Source organism: Lagenorhynchus albirostris, chromosome 8 (assembly GCF_949774975.1).
Source record: "Lagenorhynchus albirostris chromosome 8, mLagAlb1.1, whole genome shotgun sequence".
Classification (NCBI taxonomy): Eukaryota; Metazoa; Chordata; class Mammalia; order Artiodactyla; family Delphinidae; genus Lagenorhynchus; species Lagenorhynchus albirostris.
In genome coordinates, this window is record NC_083102.1 from 155276 (window position 1) to 171897 (window position 16622).

Here is a 16622-nt window from a genome sequence, read left to right on the forward strand (position 1 = left end):
GGACTGTGGGTCTCAGCCCTGGGTACACGCTGGAACCTCCAAGAATCTTAAAAACTGAGAAGTGCTGTCCGGGGGAATCAAACCAGAACCCTGGGTGTGGATACTAACAGCGGGCCCCGGGGGCGTGTAGGAAGGACCCGGGCACACCCTCCACTGCCGCTTGGCTGCCCCATCACCAGCCTGGGCTGAGGGGCACTGACCTGCCCTCTGACGGGGTCGTCCACGGGGCACACGAGGTGCTGCCTGTCAGGTGAGCCTTGGAGACCGTGTCGTTCTGGCCACGGCAGATTCTGTACAAGGAGTGACCGGGGAGCAAGAAGCGCCGTTTCTCTGCTTTCTCTCGAGCAAAGGTTAAAACGACAAAAAGCAAATGAAGATCTCTGTAATGAAGGGACTTGGCCTGGAGGGTGTGCTCATCACGGCGGGGGAGGCCCGTCGAGCTGAGCTGACCCCAAGCTGAGGCCTCTGCGTGGCTCTTCCTGCCGTCAAGCAGCAACCACTCTTCAGTGTCCCTCGCCGTCTCCCCTTGTGTCGTCTTCACACTGACACCCGCGCTCGGCCGCCTGCCCACCGCGGTCGGAGCCAGGAGACAGGAGAGGAGGTGACGGGCCCTTATTCCCATCTCGCTGCGCCTGTTCTCACCTGTTCACCGACACAGGCGTGGCTGATGCACAGAAGCGCCTGGAAACAAGTAAACGGTGTCCGGTGCTGTGTCCACCACAACCAGCAGTTGAAAGTCCTCTGACGGGACTGGACTGGGCTTCCCTGGGGCTCCGGCTTCATCACCAGGGGCAGAGGAAGTGGAACTGTGAGACCCCCACCCCAGGAGCTCCGGCTTGAGGGGTGTTTACCCGCCCGATGATGAGGTCCCACCAGCCCATCCCAGAGGAGGACGGGTAGACCAGGTCAGCACCTGCTGTCTGCGGGCTGGGGATCCAGTGACCAGCACGGCTCTGGCCTCGGAGCCCAAGAGCACTTCCTGGGCTTCCCTGCAGCTTCTGATTCTGGAAGAAGCTTTGCCACTTATGACTTCAAATTTAAACTAAACTTTTGAATGGAAGGTGTTATTGGTAATGTTAGCTGTCGCCTGGCCTCATACGTTAGTGCCAGAAACAGTTTTCTTTCTCCTTTTCCTTTGCCCACGCCTGCTCCTGTGGCACCTCCCCTGCGCTCCGTCTTGAGCAAGGTGACCCAGGGGACGAGGCCTCCCGCCACTGGATGCCCAGGTGCTGGTCCGCCCACCCTCTCCTCACAGGCCGGGCCGCAGGAGCGGAGACCTCTCCCTGGAGCTCCTGGTCGCGGTGGGAAGCACCTCCATCACACTGTGGCCACCGTCGAGAGTCAAGCCTGCCTGGGTACCTCCGCTGTCCCACTGCTGTGCTGTCTCTCTCTGTGCGTCGGTGCTGGTAGGGGACTGGATTTCTCTCTTGGTAAAAATGTGGACAGATCGGAGCACAGCCACTGCTGGGGATGCCCCAGGAGCCTCACCCAGAGAGGGCGGGAGACCACGTCAGTCGTGGTCACAGCCTCGCCTGAGACATTAGCCCTGCATTCGCTGGACGACTGCTCAGAGCCGTCTTAGTCTGCTTGCGCACCTGGACTCGGTTCATGCCTCTGGCTCTGTGTCCAGGGCTTTCATCATAAAGCACCTTGAACGTGGAAGACTGGAGTGGTAGGAGCACATCTCCCCAGGTCCCAGGAGGTCACAGAGGGCCAGTGGGGACAGTGGTCTTCCAGGGAGAGGGCAGTGACAGCGAGACGGGTTCTGGCCCCAACCTTGCTCTGCGAACCCATGAGCAGGAAACATAGTGTTTGTAAAAGCTCTGCCCTAGACGAAGTGTAACACCTAAGTAGTGACTCACCTGATTTTCTTGAAAACGAATTGCTGTTTATATCATTGAAATAATGAGAAAATAAACTTGGGACTCAAAACAACATGTGTACCATCATCTGTGAGAGTATGACTTGCCGGGGATATTTTGGAGAGAGAGTTGGTTTTTCGGGTACAAGCTTCTTTTCCATGGTGGTCGGTTCCTCCCCCTTCATAAGACTTCTTCAGGGGCTTCCCTGGTGGTGCAGTGGTTGGGAGTTCGCCTGCCGGTGCAGGGGACACGGGTTCGTGCCCCGGTCCGGGAAGATCCCACATGCCGCGGAGCGGCTGGGCCCCTGAGCCATGGCCGCTGAGCCTGCGCGTCCGGAGCCTGTGCTCCGCAATGGGAGGGGCCACAACAGTGAGAGGCCCGCGTACCGGAAAAAAAAAAAAAAAAAAAAAAAGACTGCTTCGGGCCAGGTGAACTGCAGCTGTCTCCTCTGAGTTCCAGAACACAGGCACGTGTTCTAATAGCAGGCTTTCCTGAGCACAACTCATCCATGTCCCGAGTATGTTCCGTTCAAGTTGCCGTGAAGTTTAAGAAATTTCTGGAGGCTGCGCCGTGCGTAAGACAAGTTTTTCTGGACCTCTTGATCTAGAATGTTCCTTTCAGGGGACTAAGCTGCCTTCCCAGGAGGAACTTAGGAAGCCACCCCCGCCGGTTTACGCTGGGCTCCTGTGCGCTCGTTCCTGCGAAGCCTGGCGGTTGGTTCACGGAGGCACCTCGGTCAGGCCCTGGTCGGGGCTCCTCCGCCACCTCCTCTCTGCAGCTTCTGGGACACTTTGCCAAGTGTACAACGTGTCAGTGCCTCCCGAGTCTGTTACTCACCCAGGTGCTAAATTAAACAGTATGAAAGCTGAGGAGTACAAAAAAAAGCACTTGTTTCTGGGAAAATCAATTTGTGTGCTTTGGAAAAACTGAAAAATTGAGTTGCTAAGCAGCCGTAGGGTTGGAGGTGAGCATGACGGCTAGGATTGAGTCTGGAAACCTAGCTTTGCGGGAGCCTAAGTCAGCCCACTTCCAGTGCTCTGAAGTTGGAAATCACCGAGGACAGGTCAGAGTATGATTTACACAAGAAAAGCGAAGAGGAGCCCAGTCAATAAGCCCACACGCAAAGGAAAGGCTTTGGCTGTGTGTTCTGTGTTGAAGTGATAGAAACACACTTTGTGTTTCAATCAATGGAAGATACTTAAGGTATTGAGCACCTACCGTGCTTTTCAGTTCCCCAAGCCACTGACCCCCACTTTGGAGAAGAGACCTCCTCCTCCTTGTTTTGGGTTTTGAAAGACGGAGAAGATTTGTGTGATAAGTGATAAATAAATTTTTACCAAAAAATTCTCATTCTTGTTTATAATTTATTCATAAAATATTTCAGGTAATTTATACGGCCATTTTTAGCTGAAAAACCATGACCTGACGAAAGTTGCATCTGTTTGGGCTAATTTACCCCCAGCAATAGTTTATGTACAGTAATGGTGGGTTTGTTATTTTCTCTCTTTGCTTTGTTTCTTGATAGTTTGTAAGAGTGGCTTTTTACTTTTATTTTTTGCTCGTTTTAGCTACAGCTCGAGGGTGACGCCGTCCTGGGATGATGGAAATGTGTGTGTGAGCTGTGAGGTGAGAGCCACCAGCCACATGTGGCTACTGAGCGTTAGAAGCGCGGCCACTGCAGCTGAGGAGCTGAATTTTCAATTGCATTTAATTTCAGTCGATTTAGGCTTAAACGGCCACATGTGGCAACCACGTTGCAAAGTGCAGTTCTAGGGTTTTTTCTCTTCTTTATTTTAGCGAATCTGTTCAGTTCATTTTATCTATTGTTTTAGCTAAAGCGCTAATGTATCGTTGAAGCATGATGGTGACAGCTAGTGCCCAGTAGGGTCCTGGTTTGGGTTGTACACTGTGCTTAACCGTTTCTAATAATAGCTACTTCTTTTAACAAATGGTCTTTGCTACGTTAAGGCAGTCTCAGTATTTCGTTATTCTATTTAGAGCTTTTAAAAATTAGCAATGGCTGCTGAATTTCGTCAAGTAACTTTTCAGTCTATTGATGTGAACAAAATTTTCCTCTTTTCAGACTGAGCCTTGATTTTATTATCACCATCTCAAATATCTAGGTTGCTACGATAGTGTAACAAAAATAAATTCTCACGCAGACCCTGCTTGCCTCACCCACGCCACTTTTTCTCATGCAGTCTGAACTATTCAGCACTTTTCAAACAAGCCTCCTCTCCCCAGTTTGTCCTGGGTCCAGCTGAACTCTGCTGGGAGTCGCCCCTGCCTGGCAGCTCTCTCCCCTTTCTCCAAGCTGCGCCCCCACCCCCGCCCCGCCCGCCGAGTCCCTTCACGGTTGTGGTTTACGTTATTATGACCACAGTTGACCCTGTAACAGTCCCAGGCTCCTTTCCGGTGTAGCTCTATGTTATTCCTGGAACTATAAGTTAGTTTTCCACCTCTCTATCAATAATTAGCATCAAACTTTGTACCAGAACAATGGCAAGACACTCTCGCGATGATCTAGTACACAGGGTGGTCACCAAGTGCTGTTCTCGGAGCCACTCCTGTGCCCTCCGTCCCGTGCCAGGTGGCCTGGTTGGTCCGGGGCTCCCTGGTGCTCCTCCAACAGAGCTTCCAGAAACACCCAGCAGGGCAGGAAAGTCTGGAGTTCTCAGAGTTCAGAATTCAAACTCGATGTGATTCTCCCAAACGTAGGCCCCCTGTGCCCTTTAAGGGCACCCCCATTGCTCACCTCCTGCGGGCTGGGCTGCCGCCCCCTTTGCTGCACCTGAATCTTTAACACACATACATGCTGTCTGTCTTCAGTTTTATGACATCTCTAGGAACTGCCATTTCAAATTTCTCAACTGCCATTTTCACGAGACTTGGGAAATGGAGCGAGAAGCTCGTATGTCCCCAGTTGTCTGTCTCTTGCCCTCATCGCGTAGGCACATCCCTCCTTACCACCCTGCTCATCCGTACACTCCCAGGTCTGCAGGCTGCACTGCCCACCGGCCGGAGGTGTGTTTCTAGTGATGTCTTTGTCCTTGATGATGTGTCCTAAGTAGTTTTTCAAAAAGCAACGTTTTCTTTAAATATGTAAGAATGTTAATATAGTATGAATTTATGTACTCAATCTTCGGTAGGTAATTCAGTTTTTAGAATGAATGTATTTTCATTTTATTTTAAAAAGCCTTTAGAAAGTATTTTCATGGTTTCTTTGTTTGTGTTTTTAGCCGCACCGCGCGGCATGCAGTATCTTAGTTCCCCAACCAGGAAACGAACCCAATCCCCCTGCAGTGGAAGTGCGGAGTCTTAACCACTGGACCACCAGGGAAGTCCCTATTTTCATCATTTTTTTTTGCAAACTTGGTTTGTAGCCAACTTTTCATTACCTCTGTTCTTAGAAGTAAAACATTCCCGTGGTCAAACCAAAAATGCATAACTCCATTGATGTGTTTGCGCAATTATCGTACAGGTGTGGGTGGCGTGTCAGAGAGCAGACTGTTGTTTCTTTCTTTGTTTTAATTGAGGCTAGCACCCTGCTCCTCCAATACTGAAGTTTAAATGAAGTATAAAAGTTTAGAGGTCACAAAATACAGTAGAAACACCTTGGACTTGTGATAAAAATTTCCTGGGTTCAAACGTGGATTCACTTACTGTCTGTTTAATGTTGAGAGGCCCCTGGACCATTCAAACCTCAGTGCTCTTTGTCAGTGAGATGATTAATACAGTGTTAGTATGAATTACTGTCTTGGGGTGGTTATTAAACCAAATAAGAGATCTGAAAAGTGTTTTAAGCTATAACATAATGCAAATTAAGTTTTGATAACTCCACGAGGGTAGCGTAAGATTTCACCGCTGATATGTCATCTTGACTGCTGAAATCAACTAAATCTTTTCAAGTATTTAAATTTGCAAATTGTCCTTGAAGTCAGAATCCATAAACGCACAAGTATATGTGCATCTAGGGGACTCTAACCTCCAAGACTTACACAATACTCAGTGTTGCCCATTTTATCACATGGGGGGTGGGCGGGAAGCACTTCAGCAGGAAAAAGTAATGATTCTACTACAATTCGAAAGTGTGCAGTACATGCTGGGTTCCTCAGAAACATTCTACCGCAGATCTGCTTATTCCTCCAAAGCTGATTGCAATGAACCCATGCCAAGTATATTCTCAATAATATCGTGGTGCGAGTTTCACACAAAAATAATTTGCAAGATAATTACCTAATTAACAGGCTTTCTATTTGAAAAGCTTCTGAGCAGATCCGATCCCACCACCCTGGGCACCCCACACGTGGCCTGAGGGTGCTGCCCTTGTGCTGGGCAGAGGGCCCTGCTCACCCCCGTCTCCCCTCCAGCCTGCAGCGGCATCTGGGACAACATCACGTGCTGGCTCCCCGCGGATGTCGGCGAGACTGTCACGGTGCCCTGTCCAAAACTGTTCAGCAACTTTTATAGCAAACCAGGTACTGTCGTCTGTGTTGTTTCTGAGCTGTGCCGGGGGTGGGGGGGGCATACGAGGGGCCGGCTTCTCCATGGAGGCACAAGAAGCAGGGCGTCAGTTTCTTTGGCCCAGTGAGTCAGGGAGCAGCTGTGCTGAGCTGGCCTTAGAGACTGGGAGCACAGAAGGCTTCCTGCCAGGTCATCCACCCTACAGCACACACGGTGGGGCGGACAGGAGACCCTGGGCAGGAGCCAGACACACAGGTGCCCAGCGCAGACGAGGGGCCGCGGCACCAGGCAGGGAGAGAATAGAAACACCTGCCGCACTTGGGCACCCGTAACCCCCAGAGAGCGTCCTCCAGGGTGTCCCTTCTCAGCCGGGAACGCACTTTCTGCTTCATGGGAATCCTCTCCTTTCCTGGACCGACTCTCTGGGTTCTCAGCCCCACCCTTGACCCGGCCCCCTGTCACCTGAACACCTGCAGTCGCGGAGCTTCCAGCCTCAGAAGGTGCTGACCGAGATGGGCCGCCCCCTCCTTCCGGGGCTTGCTCTGCACACAGGCCCAGGAAACCCAGATGTTCGAGAAATAGACCCGTTTTTTATAAAAAGTTGTAAGTGGGAAATTGGGGGGTGTCTCTACACATCAGTGCGTGTTGTCATGGCAACCAGCACGTTGCTCTGCTGTCCCCATGCGGGTGAGCCCTGGGGCCCACGTGAGGTCCCCCTGAGCCAGGCTAGGAAAGGGGATGTGAACAGGCGGGTGGGAGACTCTACTTCTGTGGGAGGGGAGAGCTGGGGGACTGGGCACAGTTCCGAGAGCAGGTCTTGGCAAGGGACAGTATCAAACCATCAGGTGACGGAGGGCCAGGTTCCAGGACTCGGAGGTTTATTCTGACAAACTGGAACCTTAGGGCATCATGGATGCCGTTAAGTATTAGTGTTCTCTCAGCTGGGGAGAAGGCGCCTATGCTCTGTGTCCAACAACGACACAGCCAGGAGCCCGTGCCCTCGGCCAGGCAGCCCAGTTCTGAGTTCTGCTCCCCGTCTTCTCCAGAAGCCACCTGGCCAGTCCCCAGAGGGCTGCGAGGGCCCTGGCCCGCCCCTGACTCAGAGCCTGAAACGGCCCGCAATGGGAGCACATCCGGTGGACCGGCCGCAACCTGGAGCCTGCCCATCACTCCCGCCTCGGCCCAAGCCAGGACCCTCCTGACAGGGTCTGAGCCCAGGTGGCCGTGCTCAGGGCCAGACGTGTGACTGTGGCCTTTTCAGGACAGTCACACTCAAGCATGCACTTAAGGACTGAGGACAGGAGTGTGCAATCAGCTTTAGGGAGCTGGGGTGGGGCTGTGCTGAGGCCCCTTCACTGCAGCTAAATCGGGGCCACGGTGGGGAGAGGCGTGGAGATTGCAGGGTCCTCACAACAGCTGACCAGACTTCTGAGTCCTAAGCTGTGCCCCACTTTTGTTCTCAGGTCCCTCTCTCACCTCCCCTCACCCTCTCCCTGAGCTTCCCCTCACTTCCCTGCCCTCACCCCCCGCCCCTTCTCCCTCACCTCCCACACCCTTCTCCCTGAGCTCCCTGGCCCCGCTCTCACCCCTGTGTCCATCTCTCTCCCCCGATGCCTCTCTCACATCCGTGACCCGTCCCTCACCTCCCTGCCCCTCTCTCATCTCACCTCCCTGACCCCTCCATCACCTCCCCAGCCCCTCTCTTTACCATCTCAGGCACTTCCTGGAAGCCCACCTTCCACTTTTGCCCAAGGTTTCACTGAGGAGTGTGAAGCCAGGCAAGATGACAACCCTGTGGGCGAATCTCGACTTCGTAGGATGAGGTTTATTTAAATGTCCTCCTTAGTGTTTGCCATATTATAAGTGAGGAATGGCTAGCTCAGCACTCCTTGCCCTTCCACAGAGCTTAGGGTACAGGTCCCAGGAGCAGGTAGGTAGCAGGTGTGCCGTGCAGGTGAGGAGCTGACTGCCCAGGTCTGAAACGGGCGCCTCGCTTGTAATCTGGTAGCTTTGGGCGGGTGACCCAGCTTCTTTAAGCCTCAGGTTTCTCACCTGTAAAATGGGATCATCAAAGGGCCTCCTCATGTAGCTGTCAGGATGGCGTGAATTAAATACGGAAGAGCCGGGAGGAGCCGGTGAGCCCTATGCTGCCGACACCACTGTTGTTCTTGTCCTTTCTTGTTCCCGACTCTGACGGGCAGGTCATTCCCTTCTGTGGGCCTCGGTCTCCCTTCTGTAACGTGGGGCAGGGGAGCCAGACCTCAGCAACCTTGCCCCTTTCAGGTCTCTGTCTGGCCCACTGCACTGCAGTCCCTGTGCCCGAGCTGCCCGCAGGCCCCCCGGGAGCTGGAGCAGGAGGTTTCGGGTCTGGAATCGGAGGACCCAGGGGATGGCGGTGTTGGAGTGAGGCTGGGCCGGGAGAGCCCAGGTGCTCTTTTCCAGGGGCTTTGCTGAAACTTCCTCTCCAGCGGGCTGGGGTCTGGACTCCCCCGGCCTCTCTCCCCACGGGGAGCAGAGTGGCTTACGCTTCTCTCCTCCCCAGGGCGGACGCACCGCACTCCTGGTCCCACCTGATTCATCAGTCAGAGCAGGTGAACCGCTGCGCTGCCCTGGGGTAGAAGAAGTGAGGGGTTTTTAAGCACAAAACTCAGTTGTTACTGACCCTCAGAGCCTCACTTTTCCATCTATAAAATGGGAACTGTGATGCCACCAAGTGTGCAAATAAAAAGCGATGGTGTGAGGAAACGTTTGCTATTCTGAAAGCCCTGGGCCTGTGGTCCCAGCAGGAAGCAGAGACAGCAGGGCCAAAGGCGCCACGCCAGCAGGTCCATCCCCTTTCCCTCACCGCCCTGTGTGTCATCTGCTAAAGGCGCCTGTCCTGTGCAGGGGGCCCTGCATGCTGAGTCTGGCGTGCACGTTAGGGTCCTAGGGGAACGGTGGGGCTGCAAAGTCAAGCTATTTCACGCCACGGGACCTGGCGTCCACGGCCTTTCCTGCCGCCACAGCGGCCAGTGGCGCCTGCCCTGGCTGCTCTGGTCACTGCGCCTCGGGGACGCGAGGTGAGGACTGGCCCAGGGGAGCAGGAAAGCGCAGGGCAGAGCAGGGCAGAACGGCCAGGGCCTGCCCACGATGCCTCTCAGTGGACGGAACAGCCTGTTCGCTTGCACCCCGCTCCGTAGTGAGCAGAACACACCGGCACCTCTGTCCCATCATAATTGCCCCGGACACCGCGCCCGTGCTTTGGCGCCGAATCCGCTCCCTCCAGCCGCCGAGGCCCCGGGGATGCAGGGGCCACTGCCCAGGCTTCGTGGGCGAGGATGCCAAAGAGGGGGACGCACCCTGAGCAGCTGCCCCGGGTTCAGGCCCGGGCCCCTAGCCGGCCCCGAGGGAGAGGGAGCCTCTCAAGCCAGCGTAGGTGCAGGCGGGGGCCCTGGCCACCAGGCCAGTCCCGACGTGCAGATCAGACACCTAGCCTTTACCTTCCAGGAAACATAAGCAAGAACTGCACCAGGGACGGGTGGTCAGAGACGTTCCCGGATTTCATGGACGCGTGCGGCTACAATGACCCCGAGGATGAGAGCAAGGTAAGGGCTGCGCGGGCCTCCCTTTCTGGTCGTTTTTCCGAGGTGCCTGGTAAACTGCGACCATTTGCTGCTCCAAGCCTAACTCAGGTGTTCTTTCACTTCTGGCCAAATCCTGCCAGTGAGGTCCCTGGTTTCAGTTCAGCCACCCAGCCTTTGGAATTATGTGCTGGTGCCGTAGTCTTGGAGCTGGGAAAGGCTGGTTTTCTCCACCTGCTGTGGTATATCTGGAAGGTGACACCGAGAGTGGCTCTACCTGCCAAACTGAGCTTAGCCAGTGTCCCTTCTGCCATGAGGGTTTCCTTGTTCCCTTTAGGGTGTTGCCACCCGCGGCTGTCGAGAAGCCACGCGGTTGTTCTCTTAGCCCTGAGCTGGCAGCGGGGATGGAACCACACTTGGAGCAGCTCTGCAGACTTAGAGCCCGCGTTGCTGGTTGGGCTGCCCAGGCTCGGCTGGCCGCTGCTGCCTCTCTCGGGCCGTGGTGGAGACTCGGCGTGGGGCAGGCATAGTGTGAGGAGAGCCTTTCTCCGGGAACGCAGTCCTTTAAGCGGTGGGCACCCGCACCCGGCCGTGCCCCGTGGTGGGGTCTGTTTTGTTTGCCACTGGGAAGCCAGGTCAGTGTCTCCCCTTGAAGCCCATCACTCGCCCTGTGACCCCATGTGGATGGGTAAGGGCCTTGGGAGCCGGGAGCCAGGCTGTTTCAGACGTGCTCCCTGACGACGGGTGTGAGGCCCTGGGGAGTGCCTGCCCCCAACGCCTGAGCCCACACGGTGCGGGCAGACCGTGTCTGTGCCGCCGAGGCCCATCTCCTGCCCCCCGCCCATGCCACCTCACCTCCGCTGCCCCTGGGTCCTGCCCCCAAGTGAGGCCCTTAGGGGTGTGGCTGTCCCATCACTTCTCCTGGGTAACAGAGGGGCTTCCTTTGCTCTCCTCACTAAGAGTTACAATTTAAAGCCGGTTCTTTTCCTACCAAATTAGTAAACCCTAGGAAAGGAAGTTCATTGTATTTTAGCTGGTATCCCTCTAACTTGATGACAAGTGACCTGTCACCAGTGGTCAACGAGGGTAATCATGGTGGTACAGCTCTGAGCCCTGCATCATGTGCTTCTTACTGATGGACGTGGTATATATTTAACGTACACGATGTGATGTTCTCACATGTATACAATATGAGATGATTCCCCAGTCCATCGCCTCACAGATTCCCTTTGCTTTTATATATATATTTTTTTTATTTATTTATTTTTGGCTGCGTTGGGTCTTTGTTGCTGCGCGCGGGCTTTTGCTAGCTGCGGCAAACGGGGGCTACTCTTCACTGCGGCGCGCGGGCTCCTCATGGCGGTGGTTTCTCTTGTTGCGGAGCATGGGCTCTATGTGCGAGGTCTTCAGTAGTTGTGGCACACAGGCTTAGTTGCTCCACAGCATGTGGGATCTTCCAGGACCAGGGCTTGAACCCGTGTCCCCTGCATTGGCAGGCGGATCCTTAACCACTATGCTACCAGGGAAGCCCCTCCGTTTGCTTTTGGTGAGACACAGAACCTATTCATCTTATCACTGCAGGTTTGTGCTTGTTGACCGATGCCCCCGCATTTGCCCACCCCTCATCTCATTTAGTCTGGGTGACAACCCACTTTACAGATGGAGAAACTGAGGTTTAGAGAAATGATGTGATGTGGCCAAGGGCCCCGCCATTCTGACGAGAGCCAGCCTCTTTGACCCCCTCCTCAGGGGCCGCTCCCGGGCCCCCCGCTCTCCCTACACAGGTGGAAGCAACAGCAATGGGCCTGGGCGGGCAGCCAGGCCAGGGCTGTGCTGGGCGGGCAGCCAGGCCAGGGCTGTGCTGACCCTTCCCAGCCATTGTCCCCCCCCCCCCCGCCCGTGGACTTGTGCCCCTGGGGCATTCTGCACGAACCCCTTTTGTTCTACAGGATCTCACAGAGAAGGCCCAGCCTTTCCCCATGGGCGTGGCCAAGAGGCAGGTCTCGCGGGGCCCCCATGACAGCAGCACAAATGGTGAAGCCCCCCAACGCTGGGCCCGAGGCTTGGGCAGCGTTTAGCCTCTTCCGCCGTCAGCCGTTCCCCGCCCCCACCCCGCTCCCTGGAGGATGGGCGTAAATGCCACTGCCCACGTGCTTGCCTGTGGCCGGGTGCACAGCCAGGTCAGAGGCCACTCGTGGAATCAGGGTCCAAGCACGTTTTCATTGGACAGTGAGGGGATCTCAGGTTCCAGACTCGTAGCAAACTGCTGTTCAGCTACTTTAATGTGTCCAAACCAGGAAGCCGTCCTATTGGTGTCTAAGAATAAGACCTTAACTCGTGTAGAATTTAACCCCAGTTTCAGGGCTGTTTCCGTAGAGAAAAGCGTCCCAGGCCCTGTTCTGAAGACCCTGAACTCTGACCAGGGGTGATGACAGCCCCACGGTGGCCGGGACCCTGTCACGTCCCACCTGCCTCCCAGGTGGCCCTGCAGGACGGGGACAACAGCTGGAGAGTGTCCAGACTTCTTTAGGGGTGGGTGGGGTGGGGCCCCAGCAGCCGCCTTCCATCACCCACGTCTCCCTTCTACCTCGGCAGCCAGCCCAGCGTTCGTAAGTCCGAGGCCTCAGGACACACATCAGGGCGAAGAACACAGCGTCCTGAGGCCTCGCCAGCAGCATTTATTCAGAGCCTGTACTTGTTCCACAAGTAAACATTTCCCGGAACCGTAACGTTCCGACTCTGTCCTTGGGTTACAGAGAGCCCAAGGTGGTTGTAAAGGACATCGTCGTGGGAACCATGTCAGCTCAGAGCCCGCGAGGACAGAGCACCTGTGATCTCCTAATGCTTTTCTGTCCAGTGCCAAGAGCTATTTTTCTTCTCAATTAAACATTTCAGAGATTCTGCAGTTATCACGAATGCATATTCTCTGCCAATGGATTAGAAACTCAAAATATTTTAACGTGCGAAGGTGAGGAGAATAATGGCACAAGACCAAAATGAATCATTTTCTTCCTGGTTGCAGCTTCCACTGCTCTCACGCTTCGAATTCTCGGTTGCTTAAGGAGCCGCTTGGAAGATGAAAACCGCAGCTCGCTGAGCTGCCCAGAGTGAGGCCGGGACCGTCTTCCCCGGGGGGAGGGAGGGAGCGGCCCCTCGATCCACGGGGCCTCCTGCTTCCACGTCACTCTTCATCTCATCAGCCACTCTCTTTCTTCCCAGTTTTACGATTTTAATTGGATTTCCTGTGCTCGTGCAGCCAAACTCTGCCCTGGGCGCTGTGTGTGCAACCTTTGTTGGTTTCAAAATTAATTAAATTCAAGGGAAAAAATCAGCTTCCACAAAAGCCACATACAGTGAGGGAACTGAGAGACAAAGCAGTTGGGAATGGGAGTCTCGTGAAGGAAAAAAGAGTTTGAAGACCCCAGAGGACCCCTTGGACGACGCGGGAGCTGTGATTGCGAAGCTGCTCCTCGTTTGGACCATGGGAGCCCGCAGAGTCATGGAGGGGGGGTGGCGGTGGCCCAGGCCTGCGTGTCCTGGTGCAGTGAAACCCTGACACCAGCCAGGCTCGGCTCGGGGCGCCCGGTCACCACATCCCGCTTTCCATAAAGCAATGTCTCCCCAGTCTGTGTCGCTCTCCCAGCAAAACCTGCCTCAGGTGTGCGCATCTTCCTCTTAGGCCTTTTTTCTTTCAATCCTTGGATAAAGGGTTTAATCCCATTAAGAGGCTTTCAGGACCCCCTGCCAACCCCAGACCCACGGGGGCCACACCGGCAGCTCCTCTCCCCCTTTTGCCTTGTCCCAGCCTGCTGAAGCCTGCAGGGAGAGCAGGCCAGCCAGAGACCACGAGCCCCTCTCGCTGCCCCCACCCTTATCATGGGAGCCTACGGGTCTCCCGAGCCAAAGAGGCTTTCCTGGCATCAAGGTCTCAGCCTCAGGCGGGCGGTCATTCCACCTGGTGCCGTCTGCCTGGTCACCTGACCCCCCAGGCCCCCTGACCCATCATGCCCCAGACCCGGGGACTCTCCTGACCCGGTGGCTCCTACTGCGGCCCGTTGGGTGGACCCTGGTATCCTGACCTCCTTCCTCCACCGACGGCTGTCTGGAGGCTTCTGGTCAGAGCACTCGCTGGCCAGCCTCCCTGCCTCAGTGTCCCACCCGCTGCCCAGTGTTCCCGTCTCTCTGACCTCCCAGGATGCTGGGAGTTGGCAAAACATGAAAAGTGCTAGAAATGAACGCCCGTGACAAGCCTCGTGGGCCCAGGGTGGCCTCCTTTTCCGTTATTGGGGGTCTCCCGGATGAATCCAGAAGGACCCCAGGGCTGTCCCCACTCCATGGCCACCACCCACGACTCAGTCACCACATAGGATTCTGCGCCTGCCCTGCTGCCGCGCCGCCCTGCCGAAGAACAGCAGCGTCAGTGACAGGCAGGCACCCTGTGCTGGGCGGACACACCAGGCAAAGCGGTCCATACGTCTCCTGCATTATATATTTGCTACTATCGTTCTTAAATAAAGAGCACTTCTGCTAAATTTAGCCAAGAGAACTGTTTGGCATTTCAGCCTTCCCATGCTCCGAGTGCACACATCTCTTCCACGTTCTGCCATATTCCCGTGCCGAGTGAACACATCTCTTCCACGTTCTGCCATATTCCCGTGCCGAGTGGACACATCTCTTCCACGTCCTGCCATATTCCCGTGCTCCGAGTGGACACATCTCTTCCACGTTCTGCCATATTCCCGTGCTTTGAGTGAACATATTTCCTCCACGTTCTGCCATATTTTCCTAAAAATAGTTTTGCAGTCTCTTCTCAGCTTTCGGACCATTGCAGTAACTCTTTGCCACTGACCGCTAACGTCACCTCCCCAAGGGTCCTCATCCCTGGCGTGCTCAGTCCTTCCATGTCAGGCGCCCTCGAGCTCTCACTCCCAGGCCCTGCAGGACCCCTGACGTACCCATGTCAGAGGACGGTCGGGCGGGGACATGCTGAGCAGCCTGTGGGAGGTGGAGGCCAGGACTGGAGCACCTGGAGGTACAGGAGGGCCTCACACTCGCTTCCGTTACGGTGGCCGATTGCGTTCCGCTTCCGAACAAGCACCAAGGGCGGTGGCTTCGCTTCATTCTGCATCAAAGGGCGGGAAGGAGCTTCGCCGTGGCTTTCAGGGGCACGTGAGGGCCACACTCCCGCGTGGACCACTCGTCGAACGATGGCGAAAATCCATTTTCCTCTGACCCGTCCGCACCAACAAAGGAGCGCTCCCCACAGTGACTGAAGACAGGGGCAGGTTGGGTCAGCGGCAGCGAGGCAGGCAGGGCAGGACCTGGGGGTTCAGGACGGGGGAAGTGGTGCCAATGGGACTGGGTGGCAGCCGTAACCAGCACCACATACCCCGCCGCCCGCTGACAGTCCAGGCAGAGATGTGACCGCCGGCAGAAGCGTGATCAGAAGATTCACGAGACAGACGCGATTACTGGCCAGTTTCACCTGAACCTGTAAGCGTGATGCTTAACACTTGCCCGATAGAGGAGTGAATCTTTCCAAGGCCAAAGGAGAACGAGGGCGAGGGAGAGGAGGTTAGCCAGGACATCTGCAGAAGCGGGGTAGGTGCCTGGCTCCGGGAGGTTCTCCTACAAGAAAGGAGAGGAGGGCACAGAAATTAGGGTCGAATAATGGAGAAGAAGCTCAGGAGCGCGTAGGAAGCAATGCAGGTGTCCAGGGAAGTACAGAGAAACAACCCGCCTTCCGGGAAGGAGACGCAGGGTGCCTGCGAGGCAGGCAGCCCCAGCCTTTCAGGGGTGAGGGGCCGAGCCAGGAGCCCACCCCACTGTGGACACCAGGCCGTTTCTGTAAGACAGCCAAGGGGGCCAGCCGTGACCACAGCCCTGAGGCATCAGGCAGGACTCGGGGCTGGGGCCCCGGCACAGCACTGGGGGCACCGGGCCGGTCTCAGCCAGGAACAGGTCTCTGAGGGAGGGCCCGATCTCCCTGATGACCCCCTCTTCATTGGGCTTGTACATGACAGCCTTGCCTGGGGGAAACAGACATTTGGGGCCCAGGCAGCTGGCAGTCGGCGAAGCTGGGCGCACCGGCCGTCCCAGCCAGGCGCTCGAGGTGGGGACGGGAGGGAAGGCACCGTTTCTGGGGCAGGTTGGGGGCAACCAGGACATTCACTGGGCGATCCGGTCAGTTTCTCCATGTGACGTGCAAGTTCAGGACTAAAAGTTTGCGGTCCTAAGAGATAATTGAAGAAAATATGGCAATTAGCAATATTTGCTTTACTGGGTACTCGCAATCTCTGTTAAAGACCTAGAAAAAAAGAAGACAGAGTTTTGGAAAGGTTCACCCACCAATTGTCAGGTTGACACTACCTGTCACATGGGTGTGATTTGGGGAATTCGAGCGGCTGGACATGGGCCTGGAGAGGCCGCAAGCCAGGAAATGTGCTGATGAAGGACAACCAGTGGCCTCGTTACTGCAGGTTCCCTTTAACAGTTTGCCTATATTTTCTACTTTCTCAAAAATCAGCAAATACTTAACTCTTGTGTTCAAATAAAATCAAATTTTAGGTCCCCCCCAAATCACTTAAATTTATGCTGTTTGACAAATCATTTCTCAGTGACATTTGCTTCCCACCAGGGACCCTGACAGGACAGCGAGGAAACTTCCCTCTGTCGTGCGTTTCCTGAAACCTGTTTTGAAGCGATGTAGTAGCCGGGTTGGTGCAGGGGAGCCGAC

The 16622-nt window shown here is 55.4% G+C and overlaps 1 protein-coding gene across 3 annotated transcripts in view; it reads left to right on the forward strand.

Annotated features, from left to right (window-relative positions):
• Positions 1 to 16622, forward strand: part of VIPR2 (vasoactive intestinal peptide receptor 2) — a 69389-nt gene that overhangs the window by 18965 nt on the left and 33802 nt on the right. For all 3 annotated transcript variants that reach the window (XR_009541852.1, XM_060156244.1, XM_060156245.1), the window contains exons 3-4: positions 6233 to 6340; positions 9813 to 9910. Coding sequence is in view for 2 of the 3 variants with exons in the window: in XM_060156244.1 (XP_060012227.1) it covers positions 6233 to 6340; positions 9813 to 9910 (206 nt within the window). In the remaining variant the exon portion in view is untranslated. The remainder of the gene's footprint in view (positions 1 to 6232; positions 6341 to 9812; positions 9911 to 16622) is intronic.